Here is a 26221-nt window from a genome sequence, read left to right on the forward strand (position 1 = left end):
TTGTGTAGAGATCTTCGTCCTCTGAAGCAGAACTGACCTGTGAACATTATCATTTTTACTGTAGATTTTCTGAGCAAACATCTAAGCAAATATTTAATCTATTATGTCAGATATACACAATAGTAAAAGCATGGACTTTAACTCTGCATTCATATCATTGATCCTACTGATAAACATTCAAGGTAAGACTATCAATGTTTTAATAGTGTTTATTTGTTTTAAATTGTAAGTGTGGTGGGAGTACTAATGTATTTCAACCTGTATAAAAAACCACCTGCTACCTTTTGAACATACTTTGATCATTGACAAAATGACTCACCTTGAAGGTAAAAAGATGTTGTAGTCTTATGAAGTTCATTTTCTCTAGGCTTTCTAACATCAACATACAACTTACCAGTTAAGTGTGAACTGAAAAACATTTGTGCTGTGAGAGGGGACTGGGTGACAGTGAAGTGCTCTTACTCAAACGTCAACATCAAAACTGGATTCTGGTTCAGCCAGAAACAGAGAACAAACTGGAGAAACAAAGATGAACCTGAAGATTTGACTTTAGATTCAGATTACTCAGGACGAGTGAAACAGCAGATCACAAACAATGAATCAGAATTTACAATATCAGATCTGCGAGAGAGAGACAGTGGAGAATATCAGCTCATGTTCATTATGAAGGATGGAGTTAAACATCTCAGCTCAGTCACAGTCAATCTAACAGTCACAGGTACATTCACATCCACATCAGTCCAGTTCAGATTATCTTCATTTGTAAATGTTTTTCTGTGTTTTTCTTTATTCAGTCCTGCAGGTGAGGAAACACCAGAACAACATTACCTGTTATACCTCCTGCCGTTTAACCCCAAAACCTCAACATATCTACTGGAAAAAAGATGGACGATATATAGTAGGAAGTGAATCTAAACCGTTTTCTTTGTCATCTGCTGCCTACTCCTGTTTTATTAGTCCATACTTTAAAATCTCCTCTGACCCTTTGTGTAAGTGTGACATTTACTTACATATGAACAAACATTTCTATTACATTAGTGTTTTAAAACATGTACATATGTGACTCTTTCAGGTCTTTCTAACAGTGCCTGTTGGGGTGTGGCTTACACCTCTACAAGAGTTTGTGCTTTAGTGGGATCAACAGTAGATATTCACTCTTCATACTCACATCCCACTGGAGATACAGTAGAGAAAACATACTGGCATTTACCAAACAATAATCTTTTGAAATATCAAGATCTGCGTGATGTTCATCAGTTTGCTGGTCGTGTGGAGTTTGTGGGCAACACATTGAAAATAAAAAACGTCAAGATGATCGACTCTGGTGAATATCGATTCAGGATCATCACTAACACAGACTCTTACTCTGGTTCACCTGGAGTCATTCTCACTGTTACAGGTAACTGCTCATAATGAAAACTACATATGGAAACTAGGGCTGTCAATAGATTAAAAAAATTAATCTAGATTAATCGCATGATTTCATGAGTTAACTGCGATTAATCGCAAATTAATCGCACATTTTTATCCATTCTAAATTTACCCTTATTTAACACTTTTCAGGTTTTTAATATTCTAATCATATATACATATATAGATGCTTTATGCAAATGTATATTAACAACAGCCTGTTTACATTTTAACAGAATCACCAGCCATTGTTTTGTATATGAATTTTCTTTTCAGAAGATTTTTCTTTCTCCATTTTTGTTTGCTGCTGCATCATTTGTGACATGTGCTGGCAAGTTGAGTCGGAATTAGCAAATTTAAAAAAAATAGTTGTTCATATTTTGACATTCTCTATTAAAACATAGAACAATGCATGATTTGTTGAAATATAACAAAATATGACAGAACTACACGTCTTTGAAGTTGAAAGAGTCAAATTACCACAAAAATTTCCACATCCATACATTATATTACCTCATCAATACCTTAAAATCACTGGTAAAACTAATAGATTTAGCACACACAAAGCAAAAACATCATCAATGTATGTTCAACTTTTTTTTTCTTTTGTTTGATTGACATTGAGACAGACTGCTTAAAATCTAAGTGATCTAATATAATGTTACACATCAGATAGTTTTACCCAACAGTTAACCAAACATTTACTTAAAACATAACAGATTATAGAGCCTACCTGCGTGAATTCTTATCAAAACAGATATTTGTAAAACTGTAATTTTGTGTAGATGTCTATATATCCGGGTCGCGCACTCGCGCGTCTGTGTGCACGCGCTTCAGATATCAGTCAGTCAGCGTGAGGGGATCGCTTTTGAGTCTTGTCGCTCTTAATAACTCTTTAACATTAATCAGGTAACTAACTTTATCTCTCTTAATGTCTCTTTTAACATCAAGCAAGTCCTGCAGTCTATTTTCTAAGTCATGCATAAAAGCGAAACCAAAATGAATTGAGACGCATTTTTGTATTAGACTAAGCATTAGGAGGACGGTAACGTTACACCTCTCAGACGTATAAATAAAGATCATATCAGATATCCAACGAGCATTTAGAGCATTGGATTTGGTAGACGATTTGCTTAATGTTCTTATTTCTATGAAAACCTTTTACTCATTTAGAGAGAGTCACATTTGTCTGCGTCTCTGTTCATTCAACTATGGGCTGGACCAAGGGTCAAACAGAAATTGCGCGTTGCTTTAATCTCCGTTAATAAAATTAGTGGCGTTAAAATGAATTTGCGTTAACGCGTTATTAAAGCGTTAATTTTGACAGCCCTAATGGAAACCCAAAGTTGGTTATAGCCTGCTGTCATTGGCTGGAGTAAATAAATTGAAATTGATAAATAATTACATTTTTTTAGATACACAGGTGATAAGCAGCCCATTCACTGTGTCAAAGAGAGGGAAAGTGATATTGAGTTGTTCAACCAAATGCACTCTGGATAACAACATTACATACTCGTGGTACAAGAACGGGCGTCCGGTAACAGATGGAGTCAAACTATATAACAAACTGTACCTGGACTCAGTTAACAGTGAGGAGATACAAGAGTATTCATGTGCTGTAGGAGGTAACACAACATCTCATCATACATCTGACTTTAATGAAATACATCTTCAGATGATGAAACATCTTACAACAGAAAATTTGTGTGTAAATTTTTACTTTTTTTCTAATTAATCACACGAAACAAAGAAACAAAATGAAAATAATTGCTTTGACAAAAATTTAAGGTACCATGCATTGAAACCTTTTTCTGATAAATGTACATAATTTTTAATGATCAGTTTATTCATGAGTGTCATTAAAGTTGTGTCTCTTATGTTTTTGTGTTTAGATGAATCAGTGGAAATCTCAGCGTCTGAACATTTTTACATCTTTCTGATTGTGTTTGTGGTTCAAATATTCATTATAGCAGTTATTTGGGTGTGGTGAGTAAAATAATAAAGTTAATATACAGTACTGAAATAATTTAGTATTAAATATTGAAATATGATCCCACAGGTTTTGCCTGAAAAAATCTCGTCTGAAAAAACAAATGAAGGACAAAAATGAAGAGGTGAGAATTTTTTGTGATATTTTTAATGTGATTAAATAGCTAAAATGACTTCATAATCAAATGTTCTACTTTAAACTACTTTTTATTTCTCATAATATTTATCTGTCTCTTATAGACCCCAACATCCATTATGTTTTTATGCACATCGCTGTCCCTCCAACAGAACCGGTGATGTGTACTGAATAATAAAGTGATTTAATAATAAATGCTCAGTTTTTGTAATCTGCATACAATAATTGTAACAGTTATCCTAAGTTGTATATAGCCGTTTCTCAATACCAAGTACGCCAAACTCGGACTTGTGTCCTTCGTAGTTCAAACTTGCAAGTTCAGACTCGGAAGAACGAACTCCTGATGCGAAATGCATTCTGGGAAACTTCGCTGTCATAAGTCCACACAAGTCTCCTCTGATGCATCCTCGATAAAATGGTCGGATCAAGAACCCATCTGGGGATTTTATGTGAACTTGGGCTTGATGCGAACTTTGATTTGGAACAGTACTTGGTCCGCGACTGATGACGTTTCACAAGCCAACAAGAACACAAGTACAGACAAGAACGCATATTGAGAAACGGCCTATGTTTGCCCTCCATGTTTCATTGTCTTCACCTGTTGTCTGTAATCATCATTGTGATTAGTGTATCCACCTGTGTTCTCCCGTGATCACCTGTACATTTAAACTCCTGCTTTAGTTCAGTATTTGTCGGTTCTCGATGTTTCTTCTATGTTATCCTGTGTTACCTGTGTTCGTCAACCTTTGTAAATAAAGTCTCCAGTGTTTTGTATCCCCGTGTTTATTGTCATCTTTACGTTAGTGTAAACGTGACAATAATACTGTGTTCAAATCTTTTGTTCAATAAAATTCTTCAGTAGACCCCTTCACAGTTCACGTCACAGGCAGTTTCCACTGCGCATGACGGGATCAGAAAAGTCATTACAGCAGATTGTGTTGCGTGTTATTCGGTATCGTCAAAAATGCCTACTTGCGTCCTGGGCTTTGAAAATCGCACCAGGTCTACCGTTAAGTTTTTCGGGATTCCTGCAGAATCTCAAACACAAAAAAATATAACATCTGTGGCTGCAACCAATTAAATGTGCAGACTGGGACAATGCAAAGATCAAAGAGGCTTGTGTTTGTAGTGCTCACTTCATTTCAGGTAAGTCATCATTTTTCAGCCGTTAGATTAAACTAGAAAGCCTAAATTGTATGAACAGTTTGACCCCATGCTGCGCGCGCACCGATAGTCATTTAATGTTTACAAACCTTGAAGGGGTCAATAGGTTTTCGATGTATAGTCTACATTTAATATGATAAACTTTTAGCCCGGGATACACTGCACGATAATTGGCTGTCCAAGATGAAAGATTGCCATCGTGAAACAATCGTTGCAATTTCTGTGATCGTGGCTCTTCATTGGTGGTCCTATGTCGTACAGTGAGAGAGGTTCAAAGACGGCTGTTTTCCCGGTCTTGCCTCCAATGATAGCCTACAATAGTTTTTGGACAGTGTCAGAAATTCGGCATGATCGCCGCACAGTGTGTTTGCTGCTACGACCTGCGTACTGGTATTTGTTTACCATGAGCGCATGCTGATGACGTTGCGCTAACGTGTGACGCAGCCGCCAAAGCTTTCGTGTCATCATCATACAGTCTACATGCCTGTCGTACCCGAGTTTAAACGATTCATGTTGCACAGTGTGATAAGGTAATGATCTTATAGGAGGGGGAAAATCCTGCAGTGTATTCCGGGCTTTACACAGCACAGCTCTTGTCTTTCAGTAAACTTAAGATGTACTTCCTAAATTTTCTAAAAAAATAAACACATTTTTGTGTTGAAATTGGATGCTCAGTTTGTTAAGTGAACAATACACCCTATTAGATATCAAAAGCTTTTTCTCTGGATGTAAGTACCTTCTCAAGTATAAAGCTGTCTTTTAAATTCTTTTTAAAAGACAGCTCAGAACCACGTTAGGATTGAATAGAAAATCAGTTTCGTACTGCTTATATTAATGGAATTTAACTTTTCCCTCCGCCAAAAAATAGCAACAAAAGAGACTAAATATGAATAAAAGAAACAATAGATTCATCAGACCAATGACTGCTCATTTGATCAACTCAAAACAAATAAAATCAAAATTTTGACCATCAGACACAGATACCTCAGAGTCAGCATCAAATAGGAGTGTCTGCGGTGTATGCCTTTCTTCAAACGTGTGCCGCCGAACTGTTGTATAAAACGTGCGTCTGCGCTTAATAAGCTACTCACTTTAGCGCCTTTTTGCAGTTTAAAATCATTTGAATGTTAACATTTGCAAGCCCTTAAAACACGTGCAAATGATAAACTTTTCCTGTTTAAATTTGCGTATCAATCCGCGAATGGAATTACATGCGAGCCGAACCGTGGGTGGTGACTACAGATCAACTGCAAGCGCATTTTCCACACGCAGTCCACACAAACACTTGAAAATGTGCACATTTAATACAGACATTATCCTACATGTAATATAGAGCAGCTACGCCACTGTTATAGCCAAATTCCCCAATACATATTTACGTATCAGTAATGATAATGGTTTCAGTAATGAAATGGATAATTAATTTATTGCGTAATCGTTATAGAGTAAAACTGACTATAAAGAGATGACTTTCTTACCTTATGGTTCTTGACGTTGTGGTTGTCCTGTCGGATATTCTTGCGTTGCATATATTGCATCTGGCAAATCTTTTTTTATTGGCACGGTCCAGTTCAAAAGTCTTTATAGCCAAACGAGACTATTTGTGGAGCTCGACTAAAACATTACTGTCTGCCATGTTTGGCGCGGGTTGATTTGTGCAGCGTTAAAGGCACAGACGCTGTTTAGTGGTGCTGACGTCACAATCATATTTTTTATTGTAATGAATTTTATTGCTGTTTGTTTATTATTTAAAATTTCAAGTCATTTTCGAGTCTTCCCCTTCAAGTCAAGTCAAGTCTCAAGTAACTTGTTCTCAAGTCAAAGTCAAGTCATTTTCATACTTTAATCAACCAAGTTCCAATTCCTGAAAATTGTGACTCGAGACAGACTCGAGTCAAGTCACGTGACTCGAGTCCCCCACCTCTGGTCCTCTCTGACCTTCTGGTCCTCAACTGAGGTGAGGAGAGAGGGCGGAGTGTAGAGGAGGGTGCATATGTTTTTTTTTCCTATTTCTGTTTGCAATGACAAAGTGCCTTGCTCTTGGAAAGAAGAAAAGCTTGCTGCTGCATAGAATATGTATAATTCCCCCCATTTTTGAAACTACCTGAATATAGTATAACGGTTGGAGGGCAAAATGTTTTATGGTAGATTCTGATGCAAAACACTCCTTTAACATCAAGCTCTGATTATGCATGAGATTAAGCGAGTATCTGGTAAACGTAAGCATCTCTTTTATCATAAAATCTTTAGACGCATCTGCAGCAGGCACTTATTTTGACAAGACACGTGATGCATATAGGTTCACTCGACATGCAGAACACATATTTTGAAATAACGAACCACACACATGACGGGCTACATACATGTTGTGACGAACTTTGCATCGAGCGCCATTAAAAAAAAAAAGATGTCACTGGCCGCCACTGGGAATGAGGAACTGGAACTGATAAATTGGCAGGAATAAGAATGTCTGTCTAGCTCCCGTACAACTATTCAAAACCCAAAAGATGATGTAGGTGTTAAAAGAGCTGTTGCACACAAGCTGCTCTCTGCAGAGTGCAGTAGCTCAGGGCCTACCCCACTGTTTGCGTACTATGTCTGCAGCAGAAAAAGTGGTACTGGCCTCACACGAATTTGTAGGCTATTCTGATCTGTCCTTGTTAGTACCCCATGCAGGGTTAATGATTTTGCTATAACAATTAATTTTATTTATCAACAGAACAGCTTGTTAGCTGTGTTATAACGTCACACTGCTTGAGATGTCGAATATCACTGTTAAAAGCTGCACCACTGTAAACCTGAAAACTCTTTTCCCCTACATTAGTTATTTTCGATGAGGTATTTTTGTTCAAGACTTCAGTTTAGCAACTAGTTAGACCATTAAAATAACTGAAACCGGAAGTTAGACCATGTATCAAAAAGGGATGATGAATGCTGTTTCATGTTTGTTTTTTGGGTTACTAAGGTTTTAATCCTTGCAGAAGATCACTACAGCAGATGCGTCATCTATATAATTAAAAATTTGGGCAGACATGTGATATTTGATTATACTGAACTCACACCGGTCTAAGGCAAGAAATATCATCTAGTACTGGTAAACATGTTCTCAAATTGAAAAAGAACAAATTGGCAAAACTTTGTAAGGAAACAGGCCTGATATTGGGCACAGGCACTGCCTACTGTCCTGATGAAGATAAGGATGAGAGATTTCACTATCTTCCTGAAATGTACAGATTTGAAAAAGCTCTGGAATTGGCCAGCTAATCTGTATGCTGTGATTAAATGTGACGCTCCTTACCATGTTTAAAAGATTCAGTTGTCTTACTGTTTGGACTTAATCTTTTCTATATTCTCATACTGTCATACAACGACTGTAGCTTTCATGTTCTTAACATATGTGATTTAAAATTATAGTTCATAGATGATCAGGAAAAATATGTAAAGGGATTTTTGTTATATTTATAAAAAAACGAAGCCCAACAACGAGTGGATATGAAGTAATTTTCTTCCCACCAGCTTTTTTAAAAAGGAAGGAAATGACATCATCTCATAGATCATCTACTTTAAAAAAAAAATGATTGTCACTTTTGTAATGCAGTGCTGCAATGTTTTTGCTAGAGAGCTTTTGTGTTGAGATCTTCGCCCTCTGAAGCAGGACTGAGATGTGAACATTATTATTTTTACGGTCGATTTTCTAGCAAACATCTAAGCAAATATTTGATGTATTATTTATGTCAGATATACACAATAGTAAAAGCATGGAGTTTAACTTTGCATTCGTATCACTGATCCTACTAATAAACATTCAAGGTAAGACAATCATTGTTTTATTAGTGTTTATTTGTTTTTAAATTAATAAGAATTAATAAGTAAAAGCCTGTTAGGGCATATTACTTAAAATGTAAGTTTGGTGGGATTTGCCTTAAGGCTCTAACAAGTACTAATGTATTAAATCCTGTATATAAAGACCACCTGCTTTCTTATGAATATACTTTGATACTTGAATAATTGACAAAATTACTCATTGCCAGTGGAAAGATGTTGTGGTCTTAATGACGGTTTTTTCTAGGCTTTCTAACATCAACATACAGCTTACCAGTTAAGTGTGAATATGAAAACATTTGCGCAGTGAGAGAGACCAAAGTGACACTGAAGTGTTTTTACTTAAACATCAACATCAAAACTGTGTTCTGGTTCAGCCATAAACAGAGAACAAACTGGAGAAACAAAGATGAACCTGAAGATTTGACTTTAGATTCAGATTACTCAGGACGAGTGAATCAGGAGATCAAAAACTCAAGTTCATATCTAACAATATCAGATCTGATAGAGAGAGACAGTGGAGAATATCAGCTCATGTTCATTATGAAGGATGGAGTTAAACATCTCAGCTCAGTCACAGTCAATCTAACAGTCACAGGTACATTTACATTCACATCAGTCCAGTTCAGATTATCTTCATTTGTAAATCTTTTTCAGTGTTTTTCTTTATTCAGTCCTGCAGGTGAGGAAACACAAGAAAAACCTTACCTGTGATACTTCCTGCCCTTTAACCTCAAAACCTCAACATATCTACTGGAAAAAAGATGGACAATATATAGCAGAAAGTGAATCTAAAGAGTTTTCTTTGTCATCTGCTGCCTACTCCTGTTTTCTAAGTCCAGACCTTAAAATATCCTCTGACTATTTGTGTAAGTGTGACATTTACTTACATATGAACAAACATTTCTATTACATTAGTGTTTTATAAACATGTACATATGTGACTCTTTCAGGTCTTTCTAACAGTGGCTGTTGGGGTGTGACTTACACCTCTAGAAGAGTTTGTGCTTTAGTGGGATCAACAGTAGATATTCACTCTTCATACTCACATCCCACTGCAGATACAGTAGAGAAAACATACTGGCATGTACCAAACAATGTTTTGGATCTGCGTGATGTTTATCAGTTTGCTGGTCGTGTGGAGTATATAAACAACACACTGAGAATAAAAGACATCAACATGAGTGACTCTGGTGAATATCGATTCAGGATCATCACTAACACAGACTCTTACTCTGAATCACCTGGAGTCATTCTCACTGTTACAGGTAACTGCTCATAATGAAAACTACATATGGAAAACCAAAGCTGAACATAGCATGCTATCATTGATTGAAGTCAAAATACAAAAAAATTACAAATTGATTTATTTTTTTTAGATACACAGGTGATAAGCAGTCCAGGCACTGTGTCAGAGAGAGAGAAAGTGATATTGAGTTGTTCAACCAAATGCACTCTGGATAAAAACATTAAATACTCGTGGTACAAGAACGGGCGTCTGGTAACAGATGGATTCAAGCTATATAACAAACTGTACCTGGACTCAGTTAGCAGTGAGGAAATACAAGAGTATTCATGTGCTGTAAGAGGTAACACAACATCTCATCATACATCTGACTTTAATGAAATACGTTTTAAAAATTCGAAATTTTGTGTTTGATTTTTAGTTGCTCTTGGATTACATCTAAGTGTCGTTCAGCAACTTGCATAAATGTACGGCTCAGAACTAAGAAACAAAATATAAATATTTGCTCAAAGTGATCATGCTTTTTTGTTTGATAAATGTACATAATTTTTAATGATCAGTTTATTAATGAGTGTCATTAAAGTTGTGTCTCTTATGTTTTTGTGTTTAGATGAATCAGTGGAAATCTCAGCGTTTGAGCATTTTTACATCTTTCTGATTGTGTTTGTGGTTCAAATATTCATTATAGCAGCTATTTGGGTGTGGTGAGTGAAATAATAATAGTGAAAAGTTCATAATTTGGAGTTAATATACAGTACTGAAATAGTTTGGTATTAAATATTGAAATATGGTCCTACAGGTTTTGCCTGAAAAAATCTCGTCTGAAAAAACAAATTAATGATAAAAATGAAGAGGTGAGAATTTTTACTGATATCTTTAATGTAATTTCAAAGCTAAAATGACTTTATAATCAAATGTTATCTATTTCTCATAAAATTTATCTGTCTCTTATAGACTCCAACATCTATTATGTTTTCATGCACATCTGCTGTCCCTCCAACAGAACCGGATTATGTGAACTGAATGATAAAGTGATAATATAATAATAAATGCTTAGTTTGTGTAATCTGCATACAATAATATTGTGTTAAAATCATTTGTTCGGTCAAATTCTTCATTAGGTTTTCTATTTATACTACACATTATATTTGATAAACTCCTAACCTTTCAGTAAACTCATAAATATTTATTTTACTCAATAAATGAGATTTGTTTCTTAAGATGTAATTCTTAAAACTTCTAAAACATAAACACATTTTTGTGTTGAAACTGGATGCTCAAAGTGACAGTACATTATAGTAGATATCAAATGCTTTTCCTCTGGTTGTAAGTACCTGCTCTAAAGTATAAATAATTATTTTAAAAGGTTACAAAAGTTTTTTTTGTGGGTAAATGAAAAATAAAGATTTGAGGAGCTCAGATGCAAAAGTGCCACCTCCGTCAAAAAAAAAGACATTTACTGAAAGCTCTTGCATGTATTATATATGTTTATTAGGGCTGTCAAAAGATTAATCGCGATTAATCGCATCCAAAATAAAAGTTTGTGTTTACATAACATATGTGTGTGTACTGTGTATAATTATTATTTATATATAAAAACACACCCAATCATGTATATATTTAAGAAAAAAATGTTATATTTATATATAAAATATTTATATTTATATATAATATAAATTATAGAAATGTATATACAGTATTTAAATGCAAATATTTATTAAATATATATATGAATGTGTGTGTATTTATATATACATAATATTTATACACAGTACACACACATATGCTATGTAAACACAAACTTTTATGTTGGATGCGATTAATCGCGATTAATCTTTTGACAGCCCTAATGTTTATACAACTTCTTTCTGGTTCTTGAATATGATTGTATATTATGTACAGGCGCTCGGGCACTGGTAAGGACTCTGGCTCGGGACACTTGCTGGCTTATTTCCAGTGATGTAAATAAGTCATGATGTCTGGTCGGTGTTCCCTGGGTGGCCACTAGAGGCCTCTTCCCCACACTGTTGCATTCACCAAGAACTGCATTTTCCATCATCCTGTCTGTGTCATAATTGATCAGGGGCCCGTTTCAGAAAGGTGGTTAAGTGCAAACTCTGAGTTTGTTAACCCTGAAATAAGGGAAACTCTGAGTTTTTCGTTTCAAAAAGGGAGATAGGTTAAACCTGAGACAGTGGGGTAAGCCTGTTTCAGAAGGAGAGGTAACTTATACTCAGAGTCTGTTTCCGGAGTAACTTACTCTCTGAACCTAACCTGGTCGGAAGCAGGTTTTATCCTGTAAACTCTGAGTTTCTTGTGGTCTCCTCCCCTTTTTTAAAGGAGTAGCGGTGTTTAATCTTGTTGCTTTAGTACATTCATTCATTGCACACATTTTTATTATGTACACTGTAAAATATTTTTAGCTGTCTTTAAGTTATAATTAAATTGCCAGTGCAAACCATTTTAACTTACTACTTTATATATTTATATATTACACTAAACTTTCAACAAAAAAAAAAATAAAACAGTAAATTGAAATGACTTGTAAAGCTAATATGATATACTTAGGTGCATAGATGGTCTTAGTGACTAAAATGTCATGTACTTTTATAGAGAATCCTGTAGATGATGATGCATTCATTTGTAGAAAGTTAGATTTATGTTGCGAGTGGATTTTGAGACCCCGAGTGGGTTTTTTTTTCATATCCACTTACATTTATGTGAGCGAAATTATTATTTTTTGCAGTCATTTTAGATATATAAATATCCTTATATGACTAATATCACTCTTTGTGGTGCTCTTACAACTAAACAGTTGCATTTACATTTCTTGTGTATCCTATCGTCATTATTGCTGGTCTAGTGGGTAGTGCTTGTGCGTCGTGGTTTGGGCAGACGTACTGTCGGCGATCGGAGTTCGAATCCTGGCTCGGCGAGTTTCTGTTTAAAACATTTGTAAAGTTCGTAGCTTTATATGACAAAGTATTATGCTTAATTTCATTTTTAGCTGAGCTGTTGTCATCTTTTTGTCCATGGGATTGCATCTGCATGTAAATGAATATAATAACGTACAGTCCAGAGGCGATTCTAGGGTTAGAGCTTTAGGGGTGCTGAGCACCCAATGAGTTCCGCTGCCACCACCCACTCTTTTTTCCTACAGAAACCAATAATATGTCTTGTAAAATAACTATCATTTTAACATTGGTTCAACTAACTCCAAAATCCAGATTTTTTTGGAGACCTTTCAGGCATGAAAACGGGTCAGGGGTGAAAAAGATAAGAAGAAAATTACCCCTCTAGGGTCTGGGAGCATGCTCCCCCTTAGAATTTTTTTTTAAATTACACATTTTAAAGCATCAACCTGATAAGTTTTGAGATGCATTTTTTGCCAACCTTTTTATTTCTAATTAGTGGCGAGCTAGCACTTTTTTGTGATTAATGCCATATTAAAGTATCAGGACAAAAGGTGGGCTACAGCAGCAGTGTGGGTATGGTTTTATGTGAATATACAGCGTATCGTTTTAAGCCTTTGTCAAAATGACAAATCTCCTAATTTATAACTTTTATGCCTACAATATATGGTAGGTTTATTAATAGTTAGTTAATTTGCAGCTTTTCTTTTAACAGTCCTTTAATTGAACCATTACCTTCACTATATGTCTAAAACAAAACACTTGTGACTCCTGCACTAAGGGTTAAAAACGTTATCCCCTTCATATTAATCTACATGTGACAATCTAAAAAATATTTATTGTCTAGTTTGATAGTCAGACAGTTAGTGATTTCACACATAACTTACCGGTACTGGTGGTAACGTTATACAGTGATATGTAGTTTGTTTTCACTCTGTTCCAAACGCCATGTTTTCATGACGACTGACCAGAAAAGACGCACGTGACGTCATGTTTACATGACTCTCGATTGTTACAATAAGTCTCAAATTAACGATAAATCATACAATAAACTTTAACAACGGAGACACACGTATGCTACTACCCACCGAGACGCACAAAACTGCATGCGTCTTGCGGAAGAACATTGTAACCGGCGCTACTTCTCTCCGTTTAAGTCAATGGACGAGTCACCGAGGTACTGTACTACTCCGCAGCGCGCGGGTAGCCGCCGGACTACAATAATCCGAAAATAAACACTTATTATACGTGTACCATGGTGATTCAGTATGAGACAAAAACACGCCTTGAAAGATTGATTCGTGATGTACTCGCTCATTATAAACATAACGTAAACATTTTGTAAGATTGAAAAAAAGTTTCATCACAACACTATAACGGATTCTCACTCTGCGTGTGTTTCGCGCTGAATGACGGTCAGGCTAAAAGGCCCGGGTATACTTTTTTTCCGCGTCCGCGTCCGGCTCGCGCGCGCACGCGTCCGCGCAGCTTTCCGAGTATAGTCCCCGCGGCTACACGCGGATGGCCGCGTTCGACACTATACGCAATACAAATGATTTCTTATTCAAATTATTAGTCTAACAGGCTGTCAGGGCAGCACTGATTTGGAGACATTTACAGTACATTAAAACATTAGGATAGGTGAAGAAAAGTAACTGATCCACCACAGCAAACACAGTTTAGAACAAACAAGAAGACAACAAAGAACAGGAATCAAACAAACATGCTCCAGGGCTTTCTGTTCTTGGAAGAAGTAAAAGTTAAAGAAGAAAAACGCAAATGCTGTCTATTTCCTTTGTATAATTGTTTATAGTGGAGTGCCCCGTCTAAATATTTTCAAGCGCATGCGCTGTTGTACGCGGACTGTACGCGCACTGTCCGCGCGGACTGTACGCGCACTGTCCGCGCGGTCTCAAATTTTGGGCTGTACGCGGACGGTCCGCGCGGCCGGCCGCGGACCCTCTTGATGACGAAAATGACGTCATGCGGACGGCGCGCATACGCGGACGTCCCTAGTATACTTTCGGCTTAAGCAATGCAGGTACAGTGAAGTAGAATAAGAGGATGACACCATTTGCTAAGCAGGGAGGTTTTCTTTTTCATCCTTAACATATACATTTTAAACCACAAACTACGGAGTATGTTTTGTATAATATTTAACCTTGTCAAAGACGAACAAACATTTTAGAATAAATACATTTCTTGCTCAAAGTTTTAGGGGTGCTGAGCTCCTTTTTAGGGGTGCTGAAGCACCCCTAAAAAGGGGCTAGCCTCGCCCATGGTACAGTCCTCAGTTTATTTACTTCGGATATTTTAGCTGTGATGAAAAAATTTATGTATGCATTTACTAGAGTAGAAATGTACAAAAACAACTGTTTTCTTTAAAATATATGCTCGTAGTTGCATTACACTTGCAGTAACACTTTCAGTTTTAGTAGTAAAAATGATTAAGACCTCTTTTTTACGTGCTGTTGCCATGGTAAATCGTAATATCTGAGCTCCATTGATGATGGCTTTTCATTGTGGCTGTGCACGCGCTTAACTCAGAGTCAACCTACTCTGAGTCGATTGAACTAACTCAGATCAGCTGTTCTGTAACCGAAAACTCAGAGTTTACTATCTCCTTTTTAAAACGGGCCCCAGTGCACTCAGCTGTTCCCACTCACCTTGTTAGTGAGATCCAAACTTCCGGTTTCACGCTGAACAGATCGTGCATCGGAGCTCCGTCGAGTTCTTCATCTAAAAGCCTTTTTTACTATCTTATTCCTATTTATATATTAAGTTTTACCTAGGAATACTTTACCGTGAGGATTATTGAGCAGTACTACCACGTGAAACTATTTATCACTAATAAACACCCACAGTGTTAGCATATAGCCCGCTAGCTTCAACAAACGCTGCCGACTGAAGCTAGCATTTTCCGATCTAATGGCGGATTCATCTGATATATGCTTTTGCTTAGAGTTACAAATGACCTCCTATTAACATCCGATCGTGGTGAAATCTCAATTCTTATATTATTAGACCTTAGTGCAGCCTTTGACACAATAGATCATACAATCTTACTCAATAGACTAGAAAACTATGTTGGTATCAGTGGTCAGGCGCTAGCATGGTTTAGGTCGTATCTAACCAATCGCTATCACTTTGTTTATGTAAACGAGGAAGAGTCATATCACTCCCTGGTTAAATACGGTGTACCGCAGGGATCGGTTTTAGGTCCTATCCTGTTCTCGTTATACATGTTACCTCTAGGAGACATTATCAGGAAACATAACATAAGTTTTCACTGCTATGCGGATGATACCCAGCTTTACATCTCCTCACATCCCAGCGAAACACACACGTTTTCTAAGCTAACAGACTGCCTTAGCGATGTTAGTGACTGGATGGCACATAACTTTCTTAAGCTGAACTCCAATAAGACAGAGATACTTATTATTGAACCGAATCGCTACAAACATAATATGTCAGATTACACGTTGCACATAGATGGCTGCACTGTGGTGCCATCTTCCACGGTAAGGAACTTAGGTGTGATGTTCGACAGCAACTTATCCTTCGATAGTCATATCGCCAACGTCTGCCGTACAGCTTTCTTCCACCTTAGAAATATCTCGAAAATACGCCATATACTGTCTACATCTGACGCAGAGAAGCTTATCCATGCTTTTATGACCTCTAGAATAGACTATTGTAACTCGCTACTCGGGGGATGCCATGCAAATCAAGTAAACAAGCTTCAGCTAGTTCAAAACGCTTCCGCAAGGGTACTTACTCGATCTAAAAAGTACGACCACATAAGCCCAATTCTGGCATCTTTACACTGGCTACCAGTTAAATATCGCATACAATTTAAAATATCACTACTCACCTACAAAGCTTTAAATGGCCTAGCACCCTCATACCTTAGAGAATTACTATCAGAATACAATCCATCACGCACACTACGGTCACAAAATTCTGGTCTCTTGATTATCCCTAGACTATCAAAAGTGTCTAAAAGTGGAAGGTCATTTTCCTACTTAGCCCCTAAGCTCTGAAATGATTTACCAACCGATGTCCGAGAATCAGACACAGTCGATAATTTTAAATCTAGACTTAAAACTTTTCTCTTCAACAAAGCATTCGCATAATTTGTCTAGTAAAAGTACTTAACTCGAAATAGTTATTTGTACCGAACAAAGCACTCGCGGTCATAAAACAGACCAACCAAATAAATAAATAAAAACCTTATCTTAACGTATAGTCGGATTGCGATTTTGGAACTTTCGTTTTATTGTGAATAGTATGCCATACAAACCCGTTTGCCACTGATCGTGCATTAACGGCGTCAGTGGGGCATCCAGCCTTAGTCAAACGGGTTGGCACGTATGGTTGGGTTGGGCTTTTGGCACTTTCTTTAAATTGCGAATACTATGCCATACAGACCCGTTTGCCACTGAACCTGCATTAACGACGACAGTAGGGCTTCCAGCCTTAGTCAAACGGGTTGGCACGTATGGTCGGGTTGCGATTTTGGCGCTTTTTTGTGTCTTGTGAATAGTATGCCATACAGACCCGTTTGCCACTGAACCTGCATTAACGACGACAGTGGGGCCTCCAGCCTTAGTCAAACGGGTTGGCACGTATGGTCAGGTTGCGATGTTGGCGTTTTCTCATGATCTTGTAAATAGCATGCAATATAGACCCGTTTGCCACTGAACCTGCATTAACGACGACAGTGGGGTTACAGGCCTTAGTCAAACGGGTCGACAGGTTTCATTTTCTCTTTCTCTTAAAAATCAGAAGGTGACCCTTAGTTACCATATATACCGTCGCAGTGGGCCCCCAATTTGCAAAATCCTCAACTGTGGATAATATAATTATGCCGCAATAGTTAGTCTGTCTGAAACTAAGCTGATTAAACCACATCACTGTGTGACACTTGCATTACATGTGAACGGCCCCTACGCTAATATGATTTTGTTTTTCTCTCCCTGTCCTGTCCTCGACCCTGAGGACAATGGGACAAACAGACCCAGTTCCGGTAGATGTGAAAGTCGACTCACCTCTGATCTACTGGTCGTCCATCACTGTGATGCCCAGCTGATGCCTGACCAACGACCACCGGCAGAACCCGCTTAAACCCCGCTTAATCCCCGCTTAATCTCCTTATCCGTTTATATGTGTTTATATACATATATATCTCCCAAGGGTTTTTCCCTCCTAGGACTTTTTATTTTTTTTCCTCGGCTCAACAACCCGGGGTTTTTGTTTTTTTTCTCCTAGGGGGTTTTTTACCCCGGGGAGGTAGCCTGCTTGGGCTTAATTTAGCTTCTTCTCCTAGACGTTACATTAGTAATACGCTCGTTCATAATGTCGAGTCATAGCCTCAGCAAATTTGACAGTTTATGCTATTGTGTATTATGTTGTGCTATCTGTCATTTTTCTGTGCTTTTACTGCTTCTATTAATGTAAAGCTGCTTTGAAACAATTGAGTATTGTGAAAAGCGCTATATAAATAAAATTGAATTGAAAAAAAATTGAATTAGTGTTTGTGTATTTAAACCCAGTCAGTTCAGTTAATGTTATGAAGTCCTTGTTTATGTCACACCGCTTTCTTGTAGTCTGTTCATGGTTGTTTCATGTTATTTGACTGTTTATGTTTGGATTTTGACCCTTTGCCTGGCTGGATACAATTTTGGATTACCCAGAATAAACTTCACTTGGATCTTACCTTTTTGTGTGTGAGTCGTGATAGAAGGACTCCATCATGTTTAGATCCAGCGGTGGGTTTTAATATCCATTCCCCCCACTGAGAAGGAGAGGAGGGAAGAGTCCATAATCTTAGGGCCCTATGTCTGCATGGACAGACAGTGGGTTGTCTGGCTTAGACATATTGGACGTTGTCTCGTGGCCTGGATTATAATGATGCAACATTGAAGGACTTTTTTAATAACTGCCTGGATGACCCTTTATCTCAGTGGGAGGTGAATGGGCTGGAGATCCTGGATTTTTGGGGATTCACCAGATATCTAGAGCATCATAGCCAGTGGCATACAACGACCACACCTGAGTCTCCAGACCAGATGGCTGCCGCCACACCCGAGCCTGTTCACAAGATGGATGGAATTCCTGCACCTGTCCCTAAGATGGCTGCCAGGTTTAATCCTGTTCCTAAAATGGCCATTCCAGAACCCATTCCAGGACAAGGTTCTAGGCTGGCAAAAAATAGCAACAAAAGAGACTAAATATGAATAAAAGAAACAATAATTGATTCATCAAACCAATGACTGCTCGTTTGATCAACTCAAAACAACTAAAATCTCATTTTTGACCATCAGTCACCGATTGGCGAATTTATTGTTTAGAAGCTCAAACGCTGAAGAGGAAAAGAACACATCGACTTAGTTGACGAGAGAGGGGGGAGTGTCGGAGCGGGTGTGTGTGTTATTTTTCTATTTCTGCTTGCAATGATGAAGCGCTTAGCCCTTGCAATGAAGTAAAGCTTGTTGCTGCATAGAATATGTATAAGTCCCCCTATTTTTGAAAACTACCCAAATAAAGTATGACGGTTGGAGAGCAAAGTGAATGTTTAATGATAGACTGTGATGCAACTAACTCTTTATTTAATCTTTACTATGTGAAGATCAAGGTCGAGTGTTTAAACTAAGGTTTTAAGTTAGCCACACTTGGCCTGTGAATGTGATGGGACGAGATCTCATGTGTAAAATAAATGTTCTTTGTTGATTTTCATGCCGGCTGCAGATTTACACTGCACTTTACATATTTCTGTGGGTAGAGATAAGGGTTTATTATGGTGAATGAGGAATTGGAACTGATAAATTGACAGGAATAAGAATATGTGTGTAGTTCTCGTACAAAAAAACAAAAACAAAAGATGATTTAGGTGTTAAAAGAGCTGGTACACACAAGCACTCTCTGCAGATTAGCATGATGTGCATTTATTAGCAGCTAAATACACACACAGCAAATTGGGCAGGCAACCCAGAAATGCCATTCACACAAACCGTATACGAGAGAAAGGGGATCATAGCTTCTGTGCTACTGCAACAACACACCGACAGATTGCGTCCGGTGGCGTATTTCTCATCAAAACTTGATGCTTAGCTCAGGGTCTACCCCAATGTTTGTGTACTGTGGCTGCAGCAGAAAAAGTGGTACTGGTATCATGCAAATTTGAAGGCTATTCTGATCTAACCTTGTTAGTAGCTACCCCACGCAGTGTTAATGATTTTGCTAAAACTATGAATTTTATTTATCAACAGAACAGCTTGTTAGCTGTGTTATAACGTCACAGTGCTTGAGATGTCGAATATCACTGTTAAAATCTGCACCACTGTAAACCCCAAAACTCTTCTCGCCTCTCCAGAGGATGAAGAACCAGATTGTTGCGTGAATATACTCAAACAAATATACATGCACAAGCCTGACCTGACTGACTACCCAAAAGACAACATTGATTTGACTTTATGTAGATGGGTCCTCATCCAAAGACCCTGAACGTAAACCCTATTTTACACAGCTCACAGGTTTTAGACCCGTTAGACTCCATTATGTTACCTTTTATAGACGGTTTCATAGTCAACGCGTAACTTCCCGTAAACACAGCTAAGAATAAATAACAACAAAGTAATTTTAAAGTAGTTTATTTATAACAAGCTAAATAAACAACACGTATATGACCTAGGAAACCAAAACATTTGTTATTTTCGACGAGGTATTTGTTCAAGAGTTCAGTTTAGCAACTAGTCAGACCATTAAAATAACTGAAACCAGAAATAAAATTAGACCATGTGATGATGATGAATGATGTTTCATGTTAAAAATGTAGTTTTTTTGGTTCACTAAAGGTTTTTCTCCTTGCAGATCACTGCAGCAGATGCGTCATCTATATGACTAAAAACGTGGGCAGAGGAGCGGTCACAAGGAAGGCATAGCATCCCATTCCGGAGGGGCCTTCGACCATGTGATGTTTGAGTATTTTGAACTTACACCGAAGACAAAAAATATTGTCTAGTACTGGTAGACATGTTCTCAAATTGAAAAAAAAAAACTAATTGGCAAAACTTTGTGAGGAAACATGCCTGATATTGGGTACAGGCACTGCCTACTGTCCTGGTGTAGATGAGAATGAGAGTAAGAGACAAGAAACTATCTCCATATAAGATAATGTTTGCAAGATCCAGGCCAGACCCCCCAAACCTCTGACCACAGAAAGAGGAAATGAATGTTAAAAAGAGATGGTGGTGTTTGCAGATGTCACATGAATAAAATGAGCTAATGTTTCCCAGGGAAAGGGCAGTGCTCACCTGTGAGATGAAGATAAAATTTTAAAGAGCACCTATTTCATTGCTAAAAACGTTATTTTGTGTATTTGGTATAATACAATGTGTTCATGTGATTTATGGATAAAAAACACATTATTTTTCACATACCATACATTTTTGTAGTTGTGATTGGTCTGAATATCTCTGACGTCAGCCGGAAATGTGACGCTCCTTACCATGTTTGAAAGATTCAGTTGTCTTACTGTTTAGACTTAATCTTTTGTAAGGCAGTTTTCATCTGGTTAGGGTGAGAGACATCAAACTGGTTTAGACTGGGTTTATGTTTATCAGATCCTGTATTTTACTGACAGTGTGTGATGTACGGTTGCATCCTATACGGTACAAAAGTGAGAACTTATCAATGTCACAGATGTACATACAACAACTGTAACTTTCATGTACATATCATATTTCATTTAAAATAAAATAGTTGATCAGGAAAAGGGATGTAAAGATGTAAATGTTGTTATATTTAAAAAAAAAACAAAGACCAACAACGAGTGGATAATAAAAGTAATGTTGGCTGTTTTTCTTTGCACCAGATTTAGAGAAAAGGAAGGAAATGACATCATCTGATAGATCATCTACTTTTTAAAAATGACCCTCACTTTTTTTTAACGCAGTGCTGCAACGTTTCTGTTTGAGAACTTTTGTGTAGAGATCTTTATTCTCTGAAGCGGGACTGAGATGTGAACATTATTATTTTACTGTAGATTTTCTGAGCAAACATCTAAGCAAATATTTGATGTATTATTTATGTCAGATATACACAATAGTAAAAGCATGGACTTAAACTCTGCATTCATATCACTGATCCTACTGATAAACATTCAAGGTGAGACAATCATTGTTTAATAGTGTTTAGTTGTTTTAAAATTAATAAGTATTAATAAGTAAAAACCTGTTAAGCCATATTACTTAAAATGTAAGTTTGTTGGGATTTGCCTTAAGGATCTAACAAGTACTAATGTATTTAATCCTGTATATAAAGACCACCTGCTTCCTTATGAACATACTTTGATACTTGAATAATTGACAAAATGACTCATTAGCCCTATTCGGACAGGATTCGTTTTACAGGGGGACCTCTGAGAAAATCATGCTTCTCAGAGGTCCTCTGTGTTTTTAATCCCGTCTGAATCGGCCATGTCTGTGTTTTTCTCTGACAACCTCCATAAGAGCAATTTATCTACTGTTTTTCGCCGAACTCAGAGGTCCTCTGAGAAATGTAATCCCGTCCGAATGCAAATGTCTGTGTTTGCCCGCAATATCTTTTGAAAACGCGGTTCTTGTCGTGTTTTGGCCAACGTGATCTGCCGTAAGGTCTTACTAATGCGTGTATATTGTATTTCCTGAGTCCCATTCGTTCAGATATGAATGTTTTTTCGCATTTGGCAAAATAAAATAATTAAATCAAGACGACCTGAATATCAAACACTGTTAAGACTGGCCACTGTAATATCATTAACGTTATAAGAAACTCCATTCAAAGTTGTTCAGCTCCGGAATGGTAATGTTAATTAATAAAGATAATACATTTTTATTAATCATTATTTCTTCATTTCTTTGTGTTTATTATAAACAGACAGTTATATTAAACAAGTAGACTAATGTTACTTTAGTAGGATTTGTATATTTTATTTTGATTTGTTAAAATTAAATTAATAAATTACATGTTCTGTCATAATTTTACATTTAAAGCAAGATATTAAACATTACAAACACGCGTATCCAGAGCATTGCTCTTCTGCAACGCCCAAATGCATGAAACAGACACTCCCATCCCTGGAATAGCCGGTATCATTTTAATTCCGTCCAAATCGGCACATAAAATCCAACGTCGTTTGGAAAACTAATCCCGTCCGAATAGTGCTATTGCCAGGGGAAAGATGTTGTGGTCTTAATGAAGTTTTTTTCTATGCTTTCTAACATCACTGTGCTGCATACCAGTTAAGTGTGAACCCCAAAACATTTGTGCAGTGAGGGAGACCAACGTGACACTGAAGTGTTTTTACTCAAAGATCAACATCAAAACTGGATTCTGGTTCAGCATGAAACAGAGAACAAACTGGAGAAACAAAGATGAACCTGAAGATTTGACTTTAGATTCAGATTACTCAGGACGAGTGAAACAGCAGATCAGAAACACTGAATCATATCTTACAATAGATGATGTGATAGAGAGAGACAGTGGAGAATATCAGCTCATGTTCATTATGAAGGATGGAGTTAAACATCTCAGCTCAGTCACAGTCAATCTAACAGTCACAGGTACATTTACATTCTCATCAGTCTAGTTCAGATTATCTTCATTTGTAAAGGTTTTTCTGTGTTTTTCTTTATTCAGTCCTGCAGGTGAGGAAACAGCAGAAACAACTTACCTGTGATACTTCCTGCCCTTTAACCTCAAAACCTAAGAATTTCTACTGGAAAAAAGATGGACAATATATAGTAGGAAGTGAATATAAACCGTTTTCTTTGTCATCTGCTGCCTACTCCTGTTTTATCAGCCCAGACCTTAAAATCTCCTCTGACCCTTTGTGTAAGTGTGACATTTACTTACATATGAACACACATTTCTATTACATTAGTGTTTTATAAACATGTACATATGTGACTCTTTCAGGTGTTTCTAAGAGTGGCTGTTTGCGTGTGACTTACACCTCTACAAGAGTTTGTGCTTTAGTGGGATCAACAGTAAATATTCACTCTTCATACTCAAATCCCACTCGATATACAGTAGAGAAAACATACTGGCATTTAACAAACAATAATACTTTGGATCTGCGTGAGGATCATCAGTTTGCTGGTCGTGTTGAGTATATGAACAACACACTGAGAATAAAAGAGGTTAAGTTGAGTGACTCTGGTGAATATCTATTCAGGATCATCGCTAACACAAACTCTTACTCTGGTTTACCTGGAGTCATTCTCACTGTTACAGGTAACTGCTCATAATGAAAACTACATATGGGAAACCAATGCTGAAGAGAGCATGCTATCATTGATTGGAGTCAAAATACGAATTTTTTTTTTTTTTTTTTAGATACACAGGTGATAAGCAGTCTACTCACTGTGTCAGAGAGAGGGAAAGTGATATTGAGTTGTTCAACTAAATGCACTCTGGATAACAACATTACATACTCGTGGTACAAGAACAGGCGTCTGGTAACAGATGGATTCAAACTATATAACAAACTGTACCTGGACTCAGTTAACAGTGAGGAGATACAAGAGTATTCATGTGCTGTAGGAGGTAACAAAACATCTCATCATACATCTGACTTTAATGAAAGATGTTTTCAGATGATTTTTGTTTGATTTATGTAAGTGTCGTTTGGCAACTTGCAAAAATGTATTGCTCAGTGAGCATCAGGATTACATTTTTTTTTACAGTTTTTCTTTGTAATTAATCACACAAAGCAAAATAAAAATAATTGCTTTGGTAAAAATTTAAGGGGACCGTGATGAATTTACATACTTATTAATTATCAGTTTATTCATGAGTGTCTCTCATGTTTTTGTGTTTAGATGAAACAGTGGAAATCTCAGCGTTTGAGCATTTTTACATCTTTCTGATTGTGTTTGTGGTTCAAATATTTATTATAGCAGCTATCTGGGTGAGGTGAGTGAAATAAAAATGGTGAAAAGTTCATAATTTTAGGTTAATATACAGTAATGAAATAATTTAGTATTAAATATTGAAATATGGTCCCACAGGTTTTGCCTGAAAAAATCTTGTCTGAAAAAAAAATAAAAGACAAAAATTAAGAGGTAAGAATTTTTACTAACAGCTTTAATGTAATTACAAGCTAAAATGACTTTATAATCAAAAGATATCTATTTTTTATTTCACATAATATTTTTCTGTCTCTTATAGACTCCAACATCTATTATGTTTTCATGCACATCTGCTGTCCCTCCAACAGAACCGGATTATGTGAACTGAATGATAAAGTGATATCATATACAGTGATATAATAATAAATGCTCAGTTTGTGTAATCTGCATACAATAATACTGCGTTAAAATATTTTGTTTGTCATTCTTTTGTTTTGTTTGTTTGTCATTAGGTTTACCTTTCAGTAAACTCATAAATATTTCAGTATTCCAGAAATATTTATTTTACGTAATAAACATGAGATTTGTTTCTTAAGATGTACTTAAATCTTCTAAAAATAAACACATTTTTGTGTAGAAACTGGATGCTCAGTTTTTAAGTGAACAATACAACATTTTAGATATCAAATGCTTTCCGTCTGGATGTAAGTTCCTGCTCTAAAGTATAAATAATTATTTTAAAAGGTTACAAAAGTAATGTTATATTTTGTGCGAAAATAAAAATGTCAATAAACTTGTACTGTAAATCACTTTAAATAATAAATGTATGAAATAAGATTTGAGGAGCTCAGATGCAAAAGCCGCTAAATGCCACCTTTTGTCAAAAATAAAATAATGATATTTACTGAAAGCTCTTGCATGTATTATTTATGTTTATACAACAGTTCTTTCTGGTTCTTGAATCTGATTGTATATCATGTACAGGCGCTCAGGCACTTATAAGGACACTGGCTCACTACACATCAGCGATTCAGGACACTTCCCTTACGAAAATTAACCGTGGTTTTACTACAGTTAAAACCAAAAAACCATGGTTACTGTAGTAAAACCATGGTAACCACAAAATAACCATGGTTTTGACAACCATGGTTTTCAAAAACCATAGTTAAACCATGGTTAGTGTAGTAAAACCTTTTACTACACTTTTACCACAATAAAACCATGGTTCATTTTCGTAAGGGTTGTTGACTTATTTCAAGTGATGTGAATAAGTCATGATGTCTGGTTGGTGTTCCCTGAGTGGCCACTAGAGGCCTCTTTCCCACACTGTCGCATTCACTAAGAACTGCATTCCCGTCTATGTCATCATTGATCATTGCACTCAGTTGTTCCCTCTCACCTTGTTAGTGTTTGTGTATTTAAACCCTGTCTGTTCAGTTAATGTTATAAAGTCCTTGTTTATGTCATACCGCTTTCTTGAATTCTGTTCATGGCTGTTTCATGTTATTTGACTGTTTATGTTTGGATTTTGACCCTTTGCCTGGCTGGATACAATTTTGGATTACCCAGAATAAATTTCACACCGAGTGGCTGGCTGTCAATAGGCTAAAGCCACGCCCCTCTTCAACTTCCACCTCGAGGAGGTCCC

The 26221-nt window shown here is 36.8% G+C and overlaps 2 protein-coding genes across 2 annotated transcripts; both read left to right on the forward strand.

The window, feature by feature from the left end:
• Window positions 1-310: 310 nt before the first annotated feature.
• LOC129453450 (uncharacterized) lies at window positions 311-25455 on the forward strand. The gene is made up of 7 exons (XM_073862411.1): window positions 311-326; window positions 795-989; window positions 1073-1399; window positions 2826-3035; window positions 3303-3396; window positions 3470-3524; window positions 24893-25455. Exons 1-7 carry the CDS (start codon window positions 311-313, stop codon window positions 24959-24961), a joined length of 966 nt encoding a protein of 321 aa, XP_073718512.1. The 3' UTR covers window positions 24962-25455.
• LOC129453088 (uncharacterized) lies at window positions 8458-10823 on the forward strand. The gene is made up of 8 exons (XM_073862323.1): window positions 8458-8509; window positions 8769-9119; window positions 9196-9390; window positions 9475-9789; window positions 9901-10110; window positions 10378-10471; window positions 10567-10621; window positions 10722-10823. Exons 1-8 carry the CDS (start codon window positions 8458-8460, stop codon window positions 10788-10790), a joined length of 1341 nt encoding a protein of 446 aa, XP_073718424.1. The 3' UTR covers window positions 10791-10823.
• Window positions 25456-26221: the final 766 nt, after the last annotated feature.

Source organism: Misgurnus anguillicaudatus, chromosome 23 (assembly GCF_027580225.2).
Source record: "Misgurnus anguillicaudatus chromosome 23, ASM2758022v2, whole genome shotgun sequence".
NCBI classification, from domain to species: domain Eukaryota; kingdom Metazoa; phylum Chordata; class Actinopteri; order Cypriniformes; family Cobitidae; genus Misgurnus; species Misgurnus anguillicaudatus.